The 17,797-nt window shown below is 38.1% G+C and overlaps 1 protein-coding gene across 3 annotated transcripts in view; it reads left to right on the top strand.

Moving 5' to 3' along the window:
* ferry3 (FERRY endosomal RAB5 effector complex subunit 3) overlaps positions 1-17,797 on the top strand; it is a 53,845-nt gene that overhangs the window by 22,431 nt on the left and 13,617 nt on the right. For all 3 annotated transcript variants that reach the window (XM_061918021.1, XM_061918020.1, XM_061918019.1), the window contains exons 9-12: positions 1,176-1,304; positions 5,526-5,594; positions 5,672-5,874; positions 9,611-9,668. In XM_061918021.1, coding sequence (XP_061774005.1) covers positions 1,176-1,304; positions 5,526-5,594; positions 5,672-5,874; positions 9,611-9,668 — 459 coding nt within the window. The remainder of the gene's footprint in view (positions 1-1,175; positions 1,305-5,525; positions 5,595-5,671; positions 5,875-9,610; positions 9,669-17,797) is intronic.

Here is a 17,797-nt window from a genome sequence, read left to right as displayed (position 1 = left end):
TGCGATGTGTAATCCAAAAAATACGGTAAGTAACGTGTGTTCAGTTTATAGGACTGAGTGAAATGACTAAATTCATTGTTAGAAAAAAAAAATTCTTTAAAGTGTAGTTGGGATAAGGAATAACACACATATGTATAAAATACAATATTTCTGAAGGATTTAAATGATTATATTTCATGTTGAAGTCTAATTTAAAGACAGGCAACAAATATTATTTTTCCAGTGATCAGGATAGTTTCCATTAATAATTTAAATTGTATTCCTTCCTTTTTGTACTCAAATGAATATACGGTATGCTTAATAAAAAATATATTTTACTGGTAATGAGGAGACCCTGCCCCAAGTGGAGGAGTTCAGGTACCTAAGAGTCTTGTTCACGAGTGAGGGAAGAGTGGATGGTGAGATCGACAGGCGGATCGGTGCGGCGTCTTCAGTAATGCGGACGCTGTATTGATCCGTTGTGGTGGAGAAGGAGCTGAGCCGGAAGGGAAAGCTCTCAATTTACCGGTCGATCTACATTCATACCCTTACCTATGGTGATGAGCTTTGGGTTATGACGGAAAGGACAAGATCACGGGTACAAGCGGCCGAAATGAGTTTCCTCCGCCGGGTGGCGGGGCTCTCCCTTAGAGATAGGCTGAGAAGCTCTGCCATCCGGGAGGAACTCAAAGTAAAGCCGCTGCTCCTCAACATCCGCTGCTCCTCCACTTCGAGAGGAGCCAGATGAGATGTTTCAGGCATCTGGTCAGGATGCCACCCAAACGCCTCCATAAGCAGGTGTTTAGGGCACGTCCGACCGGTAGGAGGCCACGGGGAAGACTATGTCTCCCGGCTGGCTTAGGAACACCTTAAGTGGCTGGGGAGAGGGAAGTCAGGGCTTCATTACTTAGGCTGCTGCCCCGGCGACCAGACCTCGGATAAGCGGAAGAAGATGGATGGATGGTAATTTGATCAAGTAATTAATACATTTTATTTCTTAGTGACGCAAATGGCATCAATTGGGGGAATGGACCATAGATGCTGTATATATCATATATTTGGGATTATTTAATTGACTCTCCCCTGATACTGAAGTAGCGATAATCGTTCACCGCATTTGGACCTACTGTCCTACTTAGGCACCAACATGGCCGAGTGTATCATGGAGTGACTGTTTTATCACCTTGTTGACCTAGATTTTGCAACGGTGGCAAAGGAGTGCACGGACTTCCACTTTCCTGCTATGGAGCAACAGCTGGAGGAGGTGCAGCAGGTGGTGCTCTACGCTCGAGCACAGCGGAGCCGCAAGCAAAAAGAACAACCCGGTAAGACTTTTTTTGAGCTTGCATTGTCGTGATCCCACATGACAGTTTGGATTTTGTTCTTTGTTTTCCTCGTACTGGTGATTTTGTTTCGTAGTATTTGATTAATTGATTGATTGACATTTTTATTAGTAGAGTACACAGTTCAGTACATATTCCGTACAATTGACCACTAAATGGTAACACCCCAATAAGTTTTTCAACTTGTTTAAGTTAGGGTCCATGTTAACTAATTCATGGTAGTTGGTAGTTCATGGTAGTAATCAATTCCTGTTGGACTCCTTCACTTTTTGTTTAGTTACTTGCCAGCGCACCTGTTTTCGATCGGTTAATTGAGTCTATTTAGGTTCACCTCTTGCGGTCCAGGAAGCGAGTCATCTGGCCGCAGCTAGAGTGATGTGAATAGGTTTAGCCTTCGGAACTATATATGTGTCGCTGTCGGTACATTTGTCGTCTGCTCAGTATTTAGTAAATATGTCCGATAATATCGGACTGCCGATATTATCGGACGATAAATGCTTCAAAATGTAATATCGGAAATTATCGGTATTGGTTTCAAAAAGTAAAATGTATGACTTTTTAAAACGCCACTGTACGGAGTGGTACACGGATGCAGGGAAAAGTACAGAGAGCCAATAAACCTTAAAGGCACTGCCTTTGCGTGCCGGCCCAATCACATAATATCTACGGCTTTTCACACACACAAGTGAGTGCAAGGCATACTTGCTCAACAGCCATACAGGTCACACTGAGGGTGGCCATATAAACAACTTTAACACTGTTACAAATATGCGCCACACTGTGGACCCACACCAAACAAGAATGACAAACACATTTCGGGAGAACATCCGCACCGTAACACAACATAAACACAACAGAACAAATACCCAGAACCCTATGCAGCACTAACTCTTCCGAGACGCTACAATATACACCCCCCCAAAACCCTGCCCACCTCAACCTCCTCATGTTCTCTCAGGGAAAGCATGTCCCAAATTCCAAGCTGCTGTTTTGAGGCATGTTAAAAAAATAATGCACTTTGTGACTTCAATAATAAATATGGCTGTGCCATGTTGGCATTTTTTTCCATAACTTGAGTTGATTTATTTTGGAAAACCTTGTTACATTGTTTAATGCATCCAGCGGGGCATCACAACAAAATTAGGCATAATAATGTGTATGTATCGATATCGGAATCGGTAATTAAGAGTTGGACAATATCGGATATCGGCAAAAAAGCCATTATCGGAAATCTCTAGCATTTAGTATTTTTAAACATAATAAATTGAACTCTTTAATTACTTAATAACTTCCTACCAAATGTGTAAAGCACTCAGGTCAACTTTCTTATTTTTATTGTATACTGTTTAGTGTAGACTTTAGGATATCTAGGATTAGGACTCGATGTATTGAATTTTTTATGAATTATTATGCATTCATTCATTCTTACCTGAATGGACCATGGTTTTCTTTGTATACCAAGTAAAATCATTTTTAATATATTATTCCTAATTAATGGTTATTAAATAGTTAATGGAGTGTTAATTGTATGATGGTTACATTTAGAATTAGAGTGTCAGTCCGTCAGTCAGCCGTTGGTTTTGCAAAGTCACTTGACAATGTAGTTTAAAATGTGCCCTCTGAAACATGTTGAAAACAAAATGATGTCCCAGAAAGAACACGTGGTCTTTCTTGTGGGAATCACACAGTACTACGCTTATATTATTTCTATAGAGGTGTTAGATGTACTTTGTAAATGTAGATGTCTTACGTAAAAGCCCAGACTATTCTTGTAATTAAATAAAATTTAGTTTAATTAACCTTTTGCCACTACAATTAAGCGGTTCGTTTTATCTCTGTTGTCCTTTAAATAGCCTTGAGTCCATTTCCTCCTTGAAGGTGAACACAAGATCACAACAGTGAGTTAAACGCATGTAAAAGTGAACATTTTCCAATAAAGTAAAAATGTACATGTTGCTCACAAACAATAACTAATCTCGTTCTATGTATGAAAGCAATCTACATTATATTGCAAAAATAGTTAACACAAGATCAACTATTCCATTCACTCATGAATAAGACACATAATAAGACATCAGGGTTGTACGCTATACCGGTACGCGCCTTCACGCCATGACTTTGCTGGTTTTACGAGCAGTGGAGCATGTTCGGCAGCGTCTACTTACAAGGAGACGCATTTTGACCTAAAAACTAAAAATAAAAGTGAAGTTATAACACCCTCAGGAAGAGCTGCTTCAAGACATAGCTAGCCAGCTAGCAGCCGGCAGTGTTTCAGCTGCTTCTAAATCACTAATCCTAGCCTCCATAGTGACGTATAAAGTACGTTTCTTACAAGTATCATCCCTGCAGGACGAGGAATAGCTACAAATGCTTCACTCCACACTGTAGGAGGATAGAAGATACAACAGCTCACCGGCGTCACCGCAAACAAAAGCTAGCGCACCATAGGTGGCGCTACACCTGACATCCACTGTAATGATACCAAGTACAACAGCGTATGTCGTTGATACTACTATGATTAACTCTATATTTTTTATCATCACAAAATCTTTTTTCAGTTTTTTTTTTAATTCATATTATGTTTATACACTTAAGAAATACATCCCTGGACCCATGAGGACTTTGAATATGACCAATGTATAATCCTGTAACTACTTGGTATCGGATTGATACCTAAATTTGTGGTATCATCCAAAACTAATGTAAAGTATCAAACAACAGAAGAATAAGTGATTATTACATTTTAAGAAAAGTGTAGATAGAACATTTTGAATCGGAAAATAAGCAGATATTAACAGTAAATGAACAAGTGGATTAATAATCCATGTTTTCAGCTTGTCCTTAACAATTTTGACAAAATAATAGAATGAGAAATGACACAATATGTTACTGCCTATGTCAGCAGACTAATTAGGAGCCTTTGTTTGCTGACTTACTACTAAAAGACAAGTTGTCTAGTATGTTCACTATTTTATTTAAGGACAAAATGCTTCTTTGATTGCAATAAGAAACACATGTTTAATGTATCGTACGATTTTTTTGTTATAATAAAGCTTATTATGCTATTTTTTGTGGTCCCCTTTATTTAGAAAAGTATCAAAAAGTATCAAAATACATTTTGGTACCGGTACCAAAATATTGGTAACAGGACAACCCTTTAAAATATACTCGTACCTTTTTAGATCTTGTAATTGAAAGAAGATATAAGGCTTTACTTCCAAACACTGAGAAAAGCTCCATGTATGTTGTTGTCTGCAAAGCCCAGCTATGAGCGGCATAGCTCGGTTGGTAGAGCGGCCGTGCCAGCAACTTGAGGGTTGCAGGTTCGATTCCCGCTTCCGCCATCCTAGTCACTGCCGTTGTGTCCTTGGGCAAGACACTTTACCCACCTGCTCCCAGTGCCACCCACATTGGTTTAAATGTAACTTAGATATTGGGTTTCACTATGTAAAGCGCTTTGAGTCACTAGAGAAAAGCGCTATATAAATATAATTCACTTCACTTCACTTATGAGGCTATATCTCAGGGTGAAAAGAGCAACGCGCAGCATGGAGGTTGTTCATCATTACGATAATCAAGGTCTCCTTTTTTAACACAAATTAAAAGTTCTACTGTCACGCCAAGCTTTACATGTCTGGTTTTAGATGATTTAAAGGAAATTATAAATTAATACTTACATTTTAAAGTTGCTCATTCCTCTGCGCATAGCGCCACCATGTTGAAAATATTTTTTCAGAGCTGGGGACAGCAGGAAATCGTGGGATATGGACAGTTGCAAAGGATCCTGGACATGTGCACCTTTGGCTAATAGGAGAAAATGACATTTGTCGACCGGATTCAAACAACTCTTGGAGCTTTTTCGAATTGGAATAGCCCTGGCACTCCACAATGTCAGCACCTCACAAATGCACACTGCAAATGATGCGTCCGCCAAATTGGGACATGGCTACTCTTCGTGTGTGTGCTGCAGTACGCTCTGCAGTCTGCACTAGACTGCTGTTTGCTAAATTTTGTTATTTTTCCTAGTTTAATTCAATTGTTTCTTACCTGCATGTCGTCTGCTGTCTTTGCATCTTGGGGTCATGACAAGCTCAAAAATGCAAGCATGTATCTTATTGAAAACTAAAACCAAGTGCTTCATTTGTGTTTTGTTGGTGAAAACTGTTGACTTAAAACCTTGTCCTCATATCTGTGTCCTTGCAGAAATCCCAAAGAATGGAAGCGATGACAAAAGTAAAAATGTGGAAAGAAATCCGTCAAATATATCACCAGGTAATTTGTGTTGATTTTTTTCAGTTTTGCCACTTTCTGACCAAACTTTATCATTCCTCTCACACACTGCTGTCCAGGCGAGTTCTACGTCTCGCGGCATTCCAACCTGTCCGAGGTCCAAGTTGTCTTCCACCTGTGCGTGGACGACAACGTGCGTTCAGGGAACATCACAGCCCGGGACCCGGCCATCATGGGCCTGAGAAACATTCTGAAAGTCTGCTGCACTCATGATGTCACCACCATCACTGTCCCGCTGCTGCTGGTGCACGACATGTCAGAGGTACCGTATTTGTCGGATTATAAGTCGCAGTTTTTTTTCTTAGTTTGGCCGGGGGTGCAAATTATACTCTGGAGCGACTTATATGTGGAATTATTAACACATTACCGTAAAATATCAAATAATATTATTTATCTCATTCACGTAAGAGACTAGGAGTATATCAGCAATCGTCACACACACACGTCAACCAATTAAAATTTGGCGGGGGCGGGTCATAGCAGAAGTGCATTGTGAAAAGAAAAGATGCTACCTGCTACTACTTCCTTACCTACACTAGGATAATCGATCATTTCAACATTGCCGGTAACCTATAAAAACTGAGAAGTGCTGAACAAAAATGGAACCGAAAAGGAAATCATATACTGCAGGTTACAATAATAATAATAATAATAATGGATTAGATTTATATCGCGCTTTTCTATTGTTAGATACTCAAAGCGCTCACAGAGAAGTGAGAACCCGGCATAGCTCGGTTAGTAGAGTGACTGTGCCAACAACTTGAGGGTTGCAGGTTCAATTCCCGCTTGTGCCATCCTAGTCACTGCCGTTGTGTCCTTGGGCAAGACACTTTACCCACCTGCTCCCAGTGCCACCCACACTGGTTTAAATCTAACTTAGATATTGGGTTTCACGATGTAAAGCGCTTTGAGTCACTTGAGAAAAGCGCTATATAAATATAATTCACTTCACTTCACTTCATTCATTCACACGATGGTGGTGGTAAGCTACATCTGTAGCCACAGCTGCCCTGGGGTAGACTGACGGAAGCGTGGCTGCCAGTTTGCGCCTACGGCCCCTCCGACCACCACCAATCATTCATTCACCAGTGTGAGCGGCACCGGGGGCAAAGGGTGAAGTGCCCTGCCCAAGGACACAACGGCAGCGATTTGGATGTCAATAGGTGGGAAGCGAACCTGCAACCCTCAGGTTTCTGGCAGGGCCGCTCTACCCACTACGCCATGCCGCCCCAAGCTGTAAGTAGTGAAATATGCAGCGGAAAATGGCAATCGAGCAGCAGAAAACAGTTTGGAGTAAGCAAGAAACTTGTAAGGGACTTACGAAAAGCGGAGGCTACTCTTACTGAAATGAAGAAAACTCAAAAGAACTAATCGTGGGCTAAAAGCTAGGTGGCCACACCTCGAGGAACAAATTCACAATTGGTTGCTTGAACAAGGTGCTGCCCGGGAGAGACTTGTCAACGGTACATTTGCGTCTCACGTCCAGCAACATACACACAACAGAAAAAATACCCAGAAGCCCTTGCAGCACTAACTCTTCCGGAACGATACAATATACACCCCACACCCACCACCTCAACCCAGCCCAAATTCCAAGCTGTTGTTTTGAGGCATGTTAAATAAAATAACGCACTTTGTGACTTCAATAATAAATATGGCAGTGCCATGTGGGCATTCTTTTCCATACCTTGATTTGATTTATTTTGGAAAACCTTGTTACATTGTTTAATGCATCCAGCGAGGCATCACAACAAAATTAGGCATAATAATGTGTTGATTCCACAATTGTGAATATCCGTATCGGTTGATATCAGAATCGGTAATTAAGAGTTGGATAATATCGGACTATCGGCAAAAAAGCCATTATTGGACATCTCGAGTCCGTATGCAAGCTTGGTACACTTCGATGGCCCCAGCACGCTTTGAAAAACTGGACATGAGCCTAGCACGCCAACATAAATGTGTCATATCATTAGTGAAATGACGCCCCCTATCAGTTGTTGATATAACCACAACACTGCATAATACAATAAATGATAGTCCAAAACAGTGGTTCTCAACCTTTTTTCAGTGATGTACCCCCCGTGAACATTTTTTTTAATCCAAGTACCCCCTAATCAGAGCAAAGCATTTTTGGTTGAAAAAAAGAGATAAAGAAGTAAAATACAGCACTATGTCATCAGTTTCTGATTTATTAAATTGTATAACAGTGCAAAATATTGCTCATTTGTAGTGGTTTTTCTTGAACTATTTGGAAAAAAAATTATAAAAATAACTAAAAACTTGTTGAAAAATAAACAAGTGATTCCATTATTAAAAAAAAGATTTCTACACATAGACAGAGGTGGGTAGAGTAGCCAGAAATTGTACTCAAGTAAGAGTACTGTTACTTTAGAGATTTATTACTCAAGTAAAAGTAAGGAGTATGTTGTGAAAAAACTACTCAAGTACTGAGTAACTGATGAGTAACCTGATTACGACAACAAATAATGCATAAAAACATAAAAATAGCAATGAGCAAATTCAGAGCCAGTAATATCTCTTAAGCAACTAAAACAATAATATATATTAAATAATAGTACAATAAAATAAAAAAATGGCACATTGAGCCACAATAACTTAACAGCACCATAGCCTCAGTAGGCATTCATCGACTGATTGATTGATTGATTGACTGAAACTTATATTAGTAGATAGCACAGTACAGTACATATTCCGTACAATTGACCAAAAAATGATAACACCTGAATAAGTTTTTCAATTAGTTTAAGTCGGGTTTTACGTGTGACGGTCATGTGACCACCTGGCTGTATTTGATTGGTCTAACGTCACCAGTGACTGCATGTGATTGGTGAAACGCAGGCATGCGTGGATTCTACTTTGAAGCTCTGTCATTAACCAGAACAAACATTAATAGATCGATTAAAAAAAAGTAGCGAGTAGCGAGCTGAATGTAGATAAATGGAACGGAGTAAAAGTAGCGCTTCTTCTCTATAAATATACTCAAGTAAAAGTAAAAGTATGTTGCATAAAAACTACTAGTAGAAGTACAATTTATCCCAAAAGTTACTCAAGTAAATGTAACGGAGTAAATGTAGCGCGTTACTACCCACCTCTGCACATAGAAGTAATCAACAACTTAAAGTGCCCTTTTTGGGGATTGGAATAGAGATCCATTTGGATTCATGAATTTGATTCTAAACATTTCTTCACAAAAAAAGAGATCTTTACCATCAATATTTATGGAACATGTCCACAAAAATGAATATTGCAATTTTGCATTTCTTTTCACAGTTTATGAACTTACATTCATATTTTGTTGAAGTATTATTCAATAAATATATTTCTAAAGGATTTTTGAATTGTTGCTATTTTTAGAATATTTTTGGAAAATCTCACGTACCCCTTGGCATACCTTCAAGTACCCCCGTTTGAGAACCACTGGTCCAACACATGCTCGTTAGCTTTAGCAGACTTAGTGCAAAACCATGTGTGAATGGTAGTTTGTTTGCATGTGTTGTGATTGACGGGTGACACATCAATGGTGTACGCCACACCTTCCCCACAGGCAGCTGGGATAGGCTCCAGCTCACCCACAACTGAATTAATGAGCATCAATTACGATCATAATTATGACATTGGCCGACGAAATTCCTCCACAAAGTCAACGCCGACTGTATGCTGGCTGACGTCTGAGTCATGTAATTAGTAGGATCCTTACCCCTGCTGTTTAATAATAACTGACACCTTGGGGAAATGTACTCAAGTCACCTGCGGTTGCCTTAAGTGCTCTTTCAACCACACTTCTCGATTTAGAACATAATCAAAATTATTCACATACAAATGAGTTAGGATTCATTAATCATTTAATTAATATTTAAATCTTTGTCTGACCTAATGTACTCAAAACATTAAATTATTAACTTTCCTTATATGGTTGAGAGACATTAATCGTGTTTTACTTGTGAATTTATGTGTGTTTTGTCCTTTCCTGACAGGAGATGACCATACCCTGGTGTTTGAAGAGAGCTGAGCTGGTGTTCAAATGTGTGAAAGGTATGTGTTCCTCCCTCCAAGCACGTACAGACACAGGTGGCTTTATTCTAAGCTTATTCTTCAAATCCACCGTTAAAACTAAGTGAAACAGTAATGACAGTCTCAGCTAAATGAGTACTGTTATTTAGCTCGGTAGGTAGAGTGGCCGTGCCAGCAACTTGAGGGTTGCAGGTTTGATTCCCGCTTCTGCCATCCTCGTCACTGCCGTTGTGTCCTTGGGCAAGACACTTTACCTACCTGCTCCCAGTGCCACCCACACTGGTTTGAATGTAACTTAGATAAAGCGCTTTGAGTCACTAGAGGAAAAAGCGCTATATAAATATAATTCACTTCACATTCGACATGCACATGCACAACACAATAGTATAAAATTAAGATGTATGTAACATAAAGTCTGTGATGCGGTGGCGAGTTGTCCAGGGTGTACGCGGCCTTCCCAATTGTAGCTGATATAGGCATCCGGGGCCCCCCGCGACCCCAAGAGGGAATAAGCGGTAGAAATGGATGGATGGATGTAACATAAAGTAGTTTACCTTAGATTACATTAGATAGTACTTTATTTATTCCGTCAGGAAAATTTAAATATTCAGCACAATCCCATTCAAGATCAGACAAACATTACAGGGAGACAGAACAGGATCGCTGACGGGTCTGCCGGCTTCCAGCACCCCTTACAAAAAAAGATGAGATACAGGTAAACAAGGGGGGGAGAAAAAAATTGAAGATTAAAATAAAATAAAAAAATCGGTCTTAGCCAGTGCCCTGGAGAGGGGGTCCAGACTGAGGCCAAGGGTAAAACAACAACTCATAGCCATAGAACACATCCCTCTTACATGTGTGTAAGAGGGAAACATCAAACATCAAAGAAGACAGAGGACATTAAAGCAGCAGATACAAGCAGACACTTCTACATACAGCTATGAATAAAAAGTAAAAGAAACATATCCACTGTGGTGGCCTCTGCGGTGTTCCACGCCATCGTCTGCTGGGGTGGAGGGAGCCTGGCCAGAGACAAGAGCAGACCCAACAAAGCAACCAAGAGAGCCGACTCCACTCTCGGCCAGTGTCCAGTCCGAATGGATGAGCGAGGATACTCCCAAGGTGACTGAGGTGTCCGACACCTGCTCACCCAGCCAAGACACCGCCAAGCCTCTCCGTCCCGGCGCTCAGTGCTAGCTCCGCAGCCCTGTTCCCTCATCCGCATCTCCTCCAGTCCAGTGGCCGTGCGCAACCCGAGGGTCCCTGGTTCAAATCCCACCTAGTACCAACCTCTTCACGTCCGTTGTGTCCTGAGCAAGACACTTCACCCTTGCTCCTGATGGGTGCTGGGTGGCGCCTTGCATGGCAGCTCCCTCCATCAGTGTGTGAATGTGGAAGTAGTGTCAAAGCGCTTTGAGTACCTTGAAGGTAGAAAAGCGCTATACAAGTACAACCCATTTATTTACAATACATTTTCTTTGTTTTCATGACTATTTACATTGTAGATTGTCACTGAAAAATATTAAATAATTAAAATCAATGGTGTACTGCATTTTGGATCTTTGAGGGCTTTAATTGCTAAATATAGGAACTCTCCTAAAGGAATCAATAAAGTACTATCTATCTATCTAAATACTGCATTTTTCAGTTTTACTACAAAAACAAAGTTGTCTTTGACAGAAAAGGCATAAAACCTTATTTGTTTTACTTTATCTCAACCTCAAGTTGAGATAGAGATTTACTGTAAGCATTAAATAAATAAATAAATAATAATAATTTGACTTATTTTTAAGATTTTAGTGACTGAGACCCACTATGCTCCCCAGGAGCCTTAAGAATAAAAAAAAAATCCATATATTTTGTTATGGTTTGAAAAAGAAAAATATCAAAATGGCCCCCGCTTGCTAGAATTTTGTCCGTGTGCCGCCCTCGGTGGAAAAAGTTTGGACACCCCTGCTTTACATTGTAGATTGTCACTGAAGGCATCCAAACTATGAATGAACACATGTGGAGTTATGTACTTAACAAAAAAGGTGAAATAACGGAAAACATTTTATATTCTAGTTTCTTCAAAATAGCCACCCTTTGCTCTGATTACTGTTTTGCACACTCTTGGCATTCTCTTGATGAGCTTCAAGAGGTGGTCACCTGAAATGGGTTTCACTTCACAGGTGTGCTTGAAGCTCATGGAGAGAATGCTGAGAGAGTGTTCAAAGCAGTAATCAGAGCAAATGGTGGCTATTTTGAAGAAACTAGAATACAAAACTTGTTTTCAGTTATTTCACCTTTTTGTGTTAAGTACATAACTCCACATGTGTTCATTCATAGTTTTGATGCCTTCAGTGACAATCTAAAATGTAAATAGTCATGAAAATAAAGAAAACGCATTGAATGAGGAGAAGGTGTTTCCAATCTTTTGGCCTGTACTGTATGTGTTTGTTATTAAATTAATTTAGACTATTCAGCTTTTCCATTTGCTCAGTCCGGCGAGACTTGATGCAATCAGGTTTGGCACGATCAGTTTTCTTCTTTAAAAAAATATTCAAATCATTTCTTTCTTGGCATGTTAAGAAGCAGGACTGACCTGTCACATAAACACTTTGTGCAGCTGCACATGATCAGGGTTCAGGCTTTGGAAATATTATTTTATTTCATTTAAATCAGTCAGTTATAAAATAGGTTGTAACGTTTCATTCATCCATCCATTCATTTTTTTACCGCTTGTCTCTCTCCGGGGACTGCATTCAGGCGGAAGGCAGGGTACACCGTGGACAAGTATCCCCCTCACACAAGGGCCAACACGAACCAGATAAAGTCAATCTTCCAGTCAAAGTTCACTAAAAAGGTGTTGATGTGTAACACAACCTACACCCCCTTGGTTCCTTCTTGTTGAGGAAAACCCAGCATGGAACACTTCACTGTTCACTGGACACAGACGTCGTACCATCTTTAAAGGTACCATTTATGCATTCACGTACAGCATTAACATTTGGAACCACGATGAGGTAATAGAAGAAATATAAAAATACATTAAATCTATTTGTGGCAGCATCAGAAAAAGTTATGTCTATGTTTTACTTTTGCATCCCATAGCACAGTGGTTCTCAAATGGGGGCACGTGTACCCCTGGGGGTACTTGAAGGTATGCCAAGGGGTATGTGAGATTTTTTTTTTTTAATATTCTAAAAAGAGCAACAAATTTAAAAATCCTTTATAAATATATTTATTGAATAATACTTCAACAAAATATGAATGTAAGTTCATAAAGTGTGAAAATAAATGCAACAATGCAATATTCAGTGTTGACAGCTAGATTTTTTGTGGACATGTTCCATAAATATTGATGTAAAGATTTATTTTTTTGTGAAGAAATGTTTAGAATGAAGTTGATGAATCCAGATGGATCTCTATTACAATCCTCAAAGAGGGCACTTTAAGTTGATGATTACTTCTATGTGGAGAAACATTTGTTTCTAATTGAATCACTTGTTTAGTTTTCAACAAGTTCTTAGTTATTTTTATATCTTCTTTTCCAAATAGTTGAAGAAAGACCACTACAAATGAGCAATATTTTGCACTGTCATACAATTGAATAAATCAGAAACTGATGACATAGTGCTGTATTTTACTTCTTTTTGTGTGCAAATATATTTTATTAGATTTTACAGTTAAAATGACAAACAGTCACATCCACTCATACACACACACAGACACACTTGAGGAGAGAGGTGCACATGAACTTTAACAACTCAAGGTTTACAGTACAGACATTATTAGAAAATATACCCATATATTGTATATATATATACATACACACACACATATATATATCCATACATATATATATATACATATATATCCATCCATCCCGCTGCGGCTCACGATCAGCAGGCTATCGAGATCACAGCAAAATAGATGAACATACCTCGGTATCAAGGATCCTCAGGAAGTGTTCACAAGATCACCTCCCGAGGGCCTGTCCACCGTACACACTTAGAGGGAAAAAAAAGGAAAAGTTACAGGGCTTGATCAATACAAAACAATAATCAAAAAAAAAAAAAAACAGAACAAAAAAGCAAGTAAACCATGACAAAACCATATCAGAAGTGACACAAGAAAAACAAATGTAGTGTTGAATCAGTACAAAAGATAATAACAATAAAAATTAAAAATAAAAAAGGAATACAACTACAAAAAAATGGCAGTTTAGTTTTCCTTTAAATGTCTATAAGTTATGCTTCAATATATGTCAGTAAAGGTTTCCAGGTTAATTCCCATTTATTCATATTTGTAGAGTTTATAAATCTTATTTTTTCAAGAGTCATTACATTCACAAGTTCATTTAAGCAGTTCCTGAAGTTGGGTGCAGATAGACTATTCCAGTCTCTGAGAATGAGTCTTTTGGCCAAAAGCGTCCCAAGCAGCAACACACTTCTAATATGTTTTGGAAGCTTTTGTGTTTCTGAAGACCACCCAAATAAGATCATATCCCTATCAGGGACAATTTGTCTCTGATATACCCCCGAGTAAAAAAAGAAAATGCTGGACCAAAATGATTGAATAATTGGACATCCCCAAAAGGAGTGAGACAATGATCCTTCAGCAGATTTACATTTATCACAAAGTGGAGATGTATCCGGATAAAATTTGTGTAATAAAACTTTAGAATAGTAAAAACGATGAATCACTTTAAACTGTATGAGCCTATGTCTGCTGTTAATTGAGCATTTGTGAATTTGAGAGAGTGTCTGTTCCCATTGCTGATTGGGTATTGTTGTTCTTAGTTCCTGTTCCCATGCTCTTTTAACACTGTCTGCTGATGTCATGGACATAATGAAGCAGCTGACAAATTTAGCGATAAACTTTTTACTTGTGGGTGGTAAATTTAATAGTTCTAAAAGAGGATGTTTTTCATTTACCAGCTGAGACTTTGAAATGTTTTCTTTAATAAATGTTTTTACCTGCAAATAGCAAAACCAACTGAATTGGGACAAATTAAATTTGATTCGCAATTGCTCAAATGACACAAGACTGTCCTCGACATAAATGTCTTTTATGCATTTAATTCCATTTGAGTACCAGTCAAAAAATGTTTTATCTGTTATCGATGGAATAAATGCATGATTGTGATATATTGGTGAATACATAGTTACATTGGAAATATTCAATTGTTTTTTAATTTGAGAAAGAATTTTGATAGAATTTCGTACTACAACACTATGACTTATTGATTTAATTGAAGAGACTGGTTTAGTAAAAAGTAACGATAGCAATGATGTATAAGGTTTCACTAATGACTGCAGTTCCAATTTCAGCCATAAGGGAGCAGAATTAAGAGATTCATTATTTGGGGACCCCATCTTCCAATAGGTCAATGCGTTCAGATTTGATGCCCAATAATCATTTTTGAACATTGGAAGACCCAGTCCTCCTTCCTCTGTAGATCTAAATAAGTGCTTTTTGGATATTCTGCGTTTTTTACATCCCCACACAAAATCTAGAACTAAAGATTCAAGTTTTTTGAAAAAATCTACAGGAATTACAATTGGTAAATTTTGAAAAAGATAAATAAATTTGGGCAGAGTGATCATTTTAATAGCATTCACCTTGCCTAACATAGAGAGAGGTAGGGTCTTCCAATACTCAATACACACTTTCAGTTTCTCAAAGGCTTCAATAAAGTTCAACTTTAGTAATGATTCATCATTTTTAGATATTTTTAAGCCAAGATAAGATATGTAATTTTCTGCGACTTTAACTGGATTTTGACTGATCTCAACGTTATCTCCTAGGAACATAAGCTCACTTTTGGACCAGTTTATTTTATAACCAGATATTCTACCAAAAGAGTCTACATATTCTAAAAGAAGTGGTAGTGCAACTTCTGGCTCAGTAAGTGTAACAAGTACATCATCTGCATAAAGGGAGATGAGACTCTCTGATGAGCCCACTGAAAATCCTTTAATATTAGAGTTCATTCTTAAACCAATAGCCAGTGGTTCGAGGGCCAAATTGAAGAGTAAGGGCGAAAGGCAGTCACCCTGTCTCACTCCGCGGTGTAATTCAAAACTATCCCATATTACATTATTAGTTATGACATATGATTTTGGTGCAGAATAAATTATTTTAACCCATTTTATAAAATGTTCTCCCAATCCAAATAATTTGAGAACATGAAAAAGATAAGCCCACTCAATTGAATCAAAAGCTTTATGAGCATCCAGAGTCAGGACGGCAGCCTTTTTGTTTCCTGTGCAGTCAGAGTACAATACGTTCAGTAATCTCCGTACATTGCCAAAAGAAGGTCTGTCCGGGATGAAACCCACCTGATCTGGATGAATCATTTCTGTTATGTGGTTGCGAGTACCTTAGTTAGAATCTTATGGTCTAAATTGAGCAGGGAGATAGGTCTATAATTGGCTGGATCAAGTGGATTTTTTCCCTTTTTTGGTATTATACATATATGGGCTTCATACAAAGAACTTGGAAGTTTGTTGTTCACAAAAGAATCATTTAACATTCTAAGTATTATAGGGGATAGTATTTCACTGAAAGCTTGATAAAACTCCGCACCAAATCCATCTGGACCAGGACTTTTATTCAAGGAGAAAGATTTCAGTGCTTTTTGCAGTTCTTCAGTTGAAATAGTGTTGTCTAAAGAATTCTGATTATTTGGACTCAGTTGAGGTAAGTTTAATGAGGTAAAAAAATCATTTAAATCATTAACCGCTATAGCTGAATTAGATTTATATAATTCTGAATAAAAGTCTTTGAAGACATTATTGATATCCTTTAAATCTGTACATGTTTCACCTGTTTTTGAGCATATTTTGTGAATAGCAGCTTTGGCTTGATCTCCTTTGAGCTGTCTAGATAGAAGTTTTTGTGGTTTATCGGATATTTCAAAATGTTTTTGTTTATTTTTCAGCAGGAGTTTAGATACTTCCCCATGAAGAAGAAGAGAGTTGTATTCATTTTTCAGTTTCAGCATCTTATTGTAATCAGACTGCAAAAGAGAATTTATATGAATTTTTTCCATTTCTTTAATTTCTTTTTCTAATTCTCTCTGCCTTTTTCTTGTTTCTCTTTGTTTTGAGATTTCAAATGAAATGATATATCCTCTCACAGTAGCTTTAAGAGCTTCCCACAATGTGGAGTCTGAGACCTCTCCGTTATCATTCACCTCAATAAAATCTTGGATAATCTTGTTTATATACTCTTTAAAATCTTCATATAATAATAGTTGTGGATTAAATCTCCATTTTTGTTTGATTTTAAGGAGATCAATTTGAATCTGCAAACTCACAGGACTGTGATCTGAGATGATTCTACTATGGTACTCAGGATTACTGACATTGGAGAGGGAAGAGCCTTCCACTAAAAAGTAATCAATTCTCGTGTAGGAATTGTGTACAGTAGAGTAAAATGAATACTCCCTTTTCTTAGGGTGTTTTACTCTCCATATGTCTATGATATTTCTTGATCTCATAAGATTATTAATAGTTTTAGTTGAGTTAGCAATGACATGAGATTTAGTTGACAATCTATCTAAAGTGGGGTCCAAAAGGCCACCACCAATGTAGATATGAGAGGAGCTATCATCAGGAAGTAGACCAAAGACTCCATGATAAAAGTTTGAGTCATCAGTGTTTGGTCCATAGATATTCCAAAAAGTTACTGGATAGGATGTAATATGACCATTCAATAAAATAAATCTCCCATTAGGGTCAATTATTTGTGATGTAAGTATGAAAGGCACATTTTTATGAAATAAAATAGCTACACCTCTAGCTTGTGAAGTAAAGGGTGCGTGATAAACCTGAGATATCCAGCTTGTTTTAAGTTTGTGTTGGTTGTCTTTACAGAGATGTGTTTCTTGTAAGAATACAACATCTGCTTTTAATGAATTTAAATGTGAAAAAACCTTCCCTGCTTTAATATTTTTGGCTAAGCCCCTAACATTCCATGAAACTAGTGTGATTTTTTTCTTACAAGTTGACATTATGGTGTTTTAGGTTTTTTTTTTTTTTTTTTTTTTTTTTGTCCTTACATGAAAAAAAAACCTTAGTAATTAGTAAGTTGAAATATGATTGTACATCTCTTTCCTCCACATTCATGCTCAGATTCACACATACACAACACTCACACCC

Source organism: Nerophis ophidion, linkage group LG12 (genome assembly GCF_033978795.1).
Source record: "Nerophis ophidion isolate RoL-2023_Sa linkage group LG12, RoL_Noph_v1.0, whole genome shotgun sequence".
In the NCBI taxonomy this organism is placed as follows: Eukaryota; Metazoa; Chordata; class Actinopteri; order Syngnathiformes; family Syngnathidae; genus Nerophis; species Nerophis ophidion.
The sequence above is the reverse complement of the archived record's forward strand: the minus strand, read 5'-3'. Positions and strand labels throughout refer to the sequence as shown.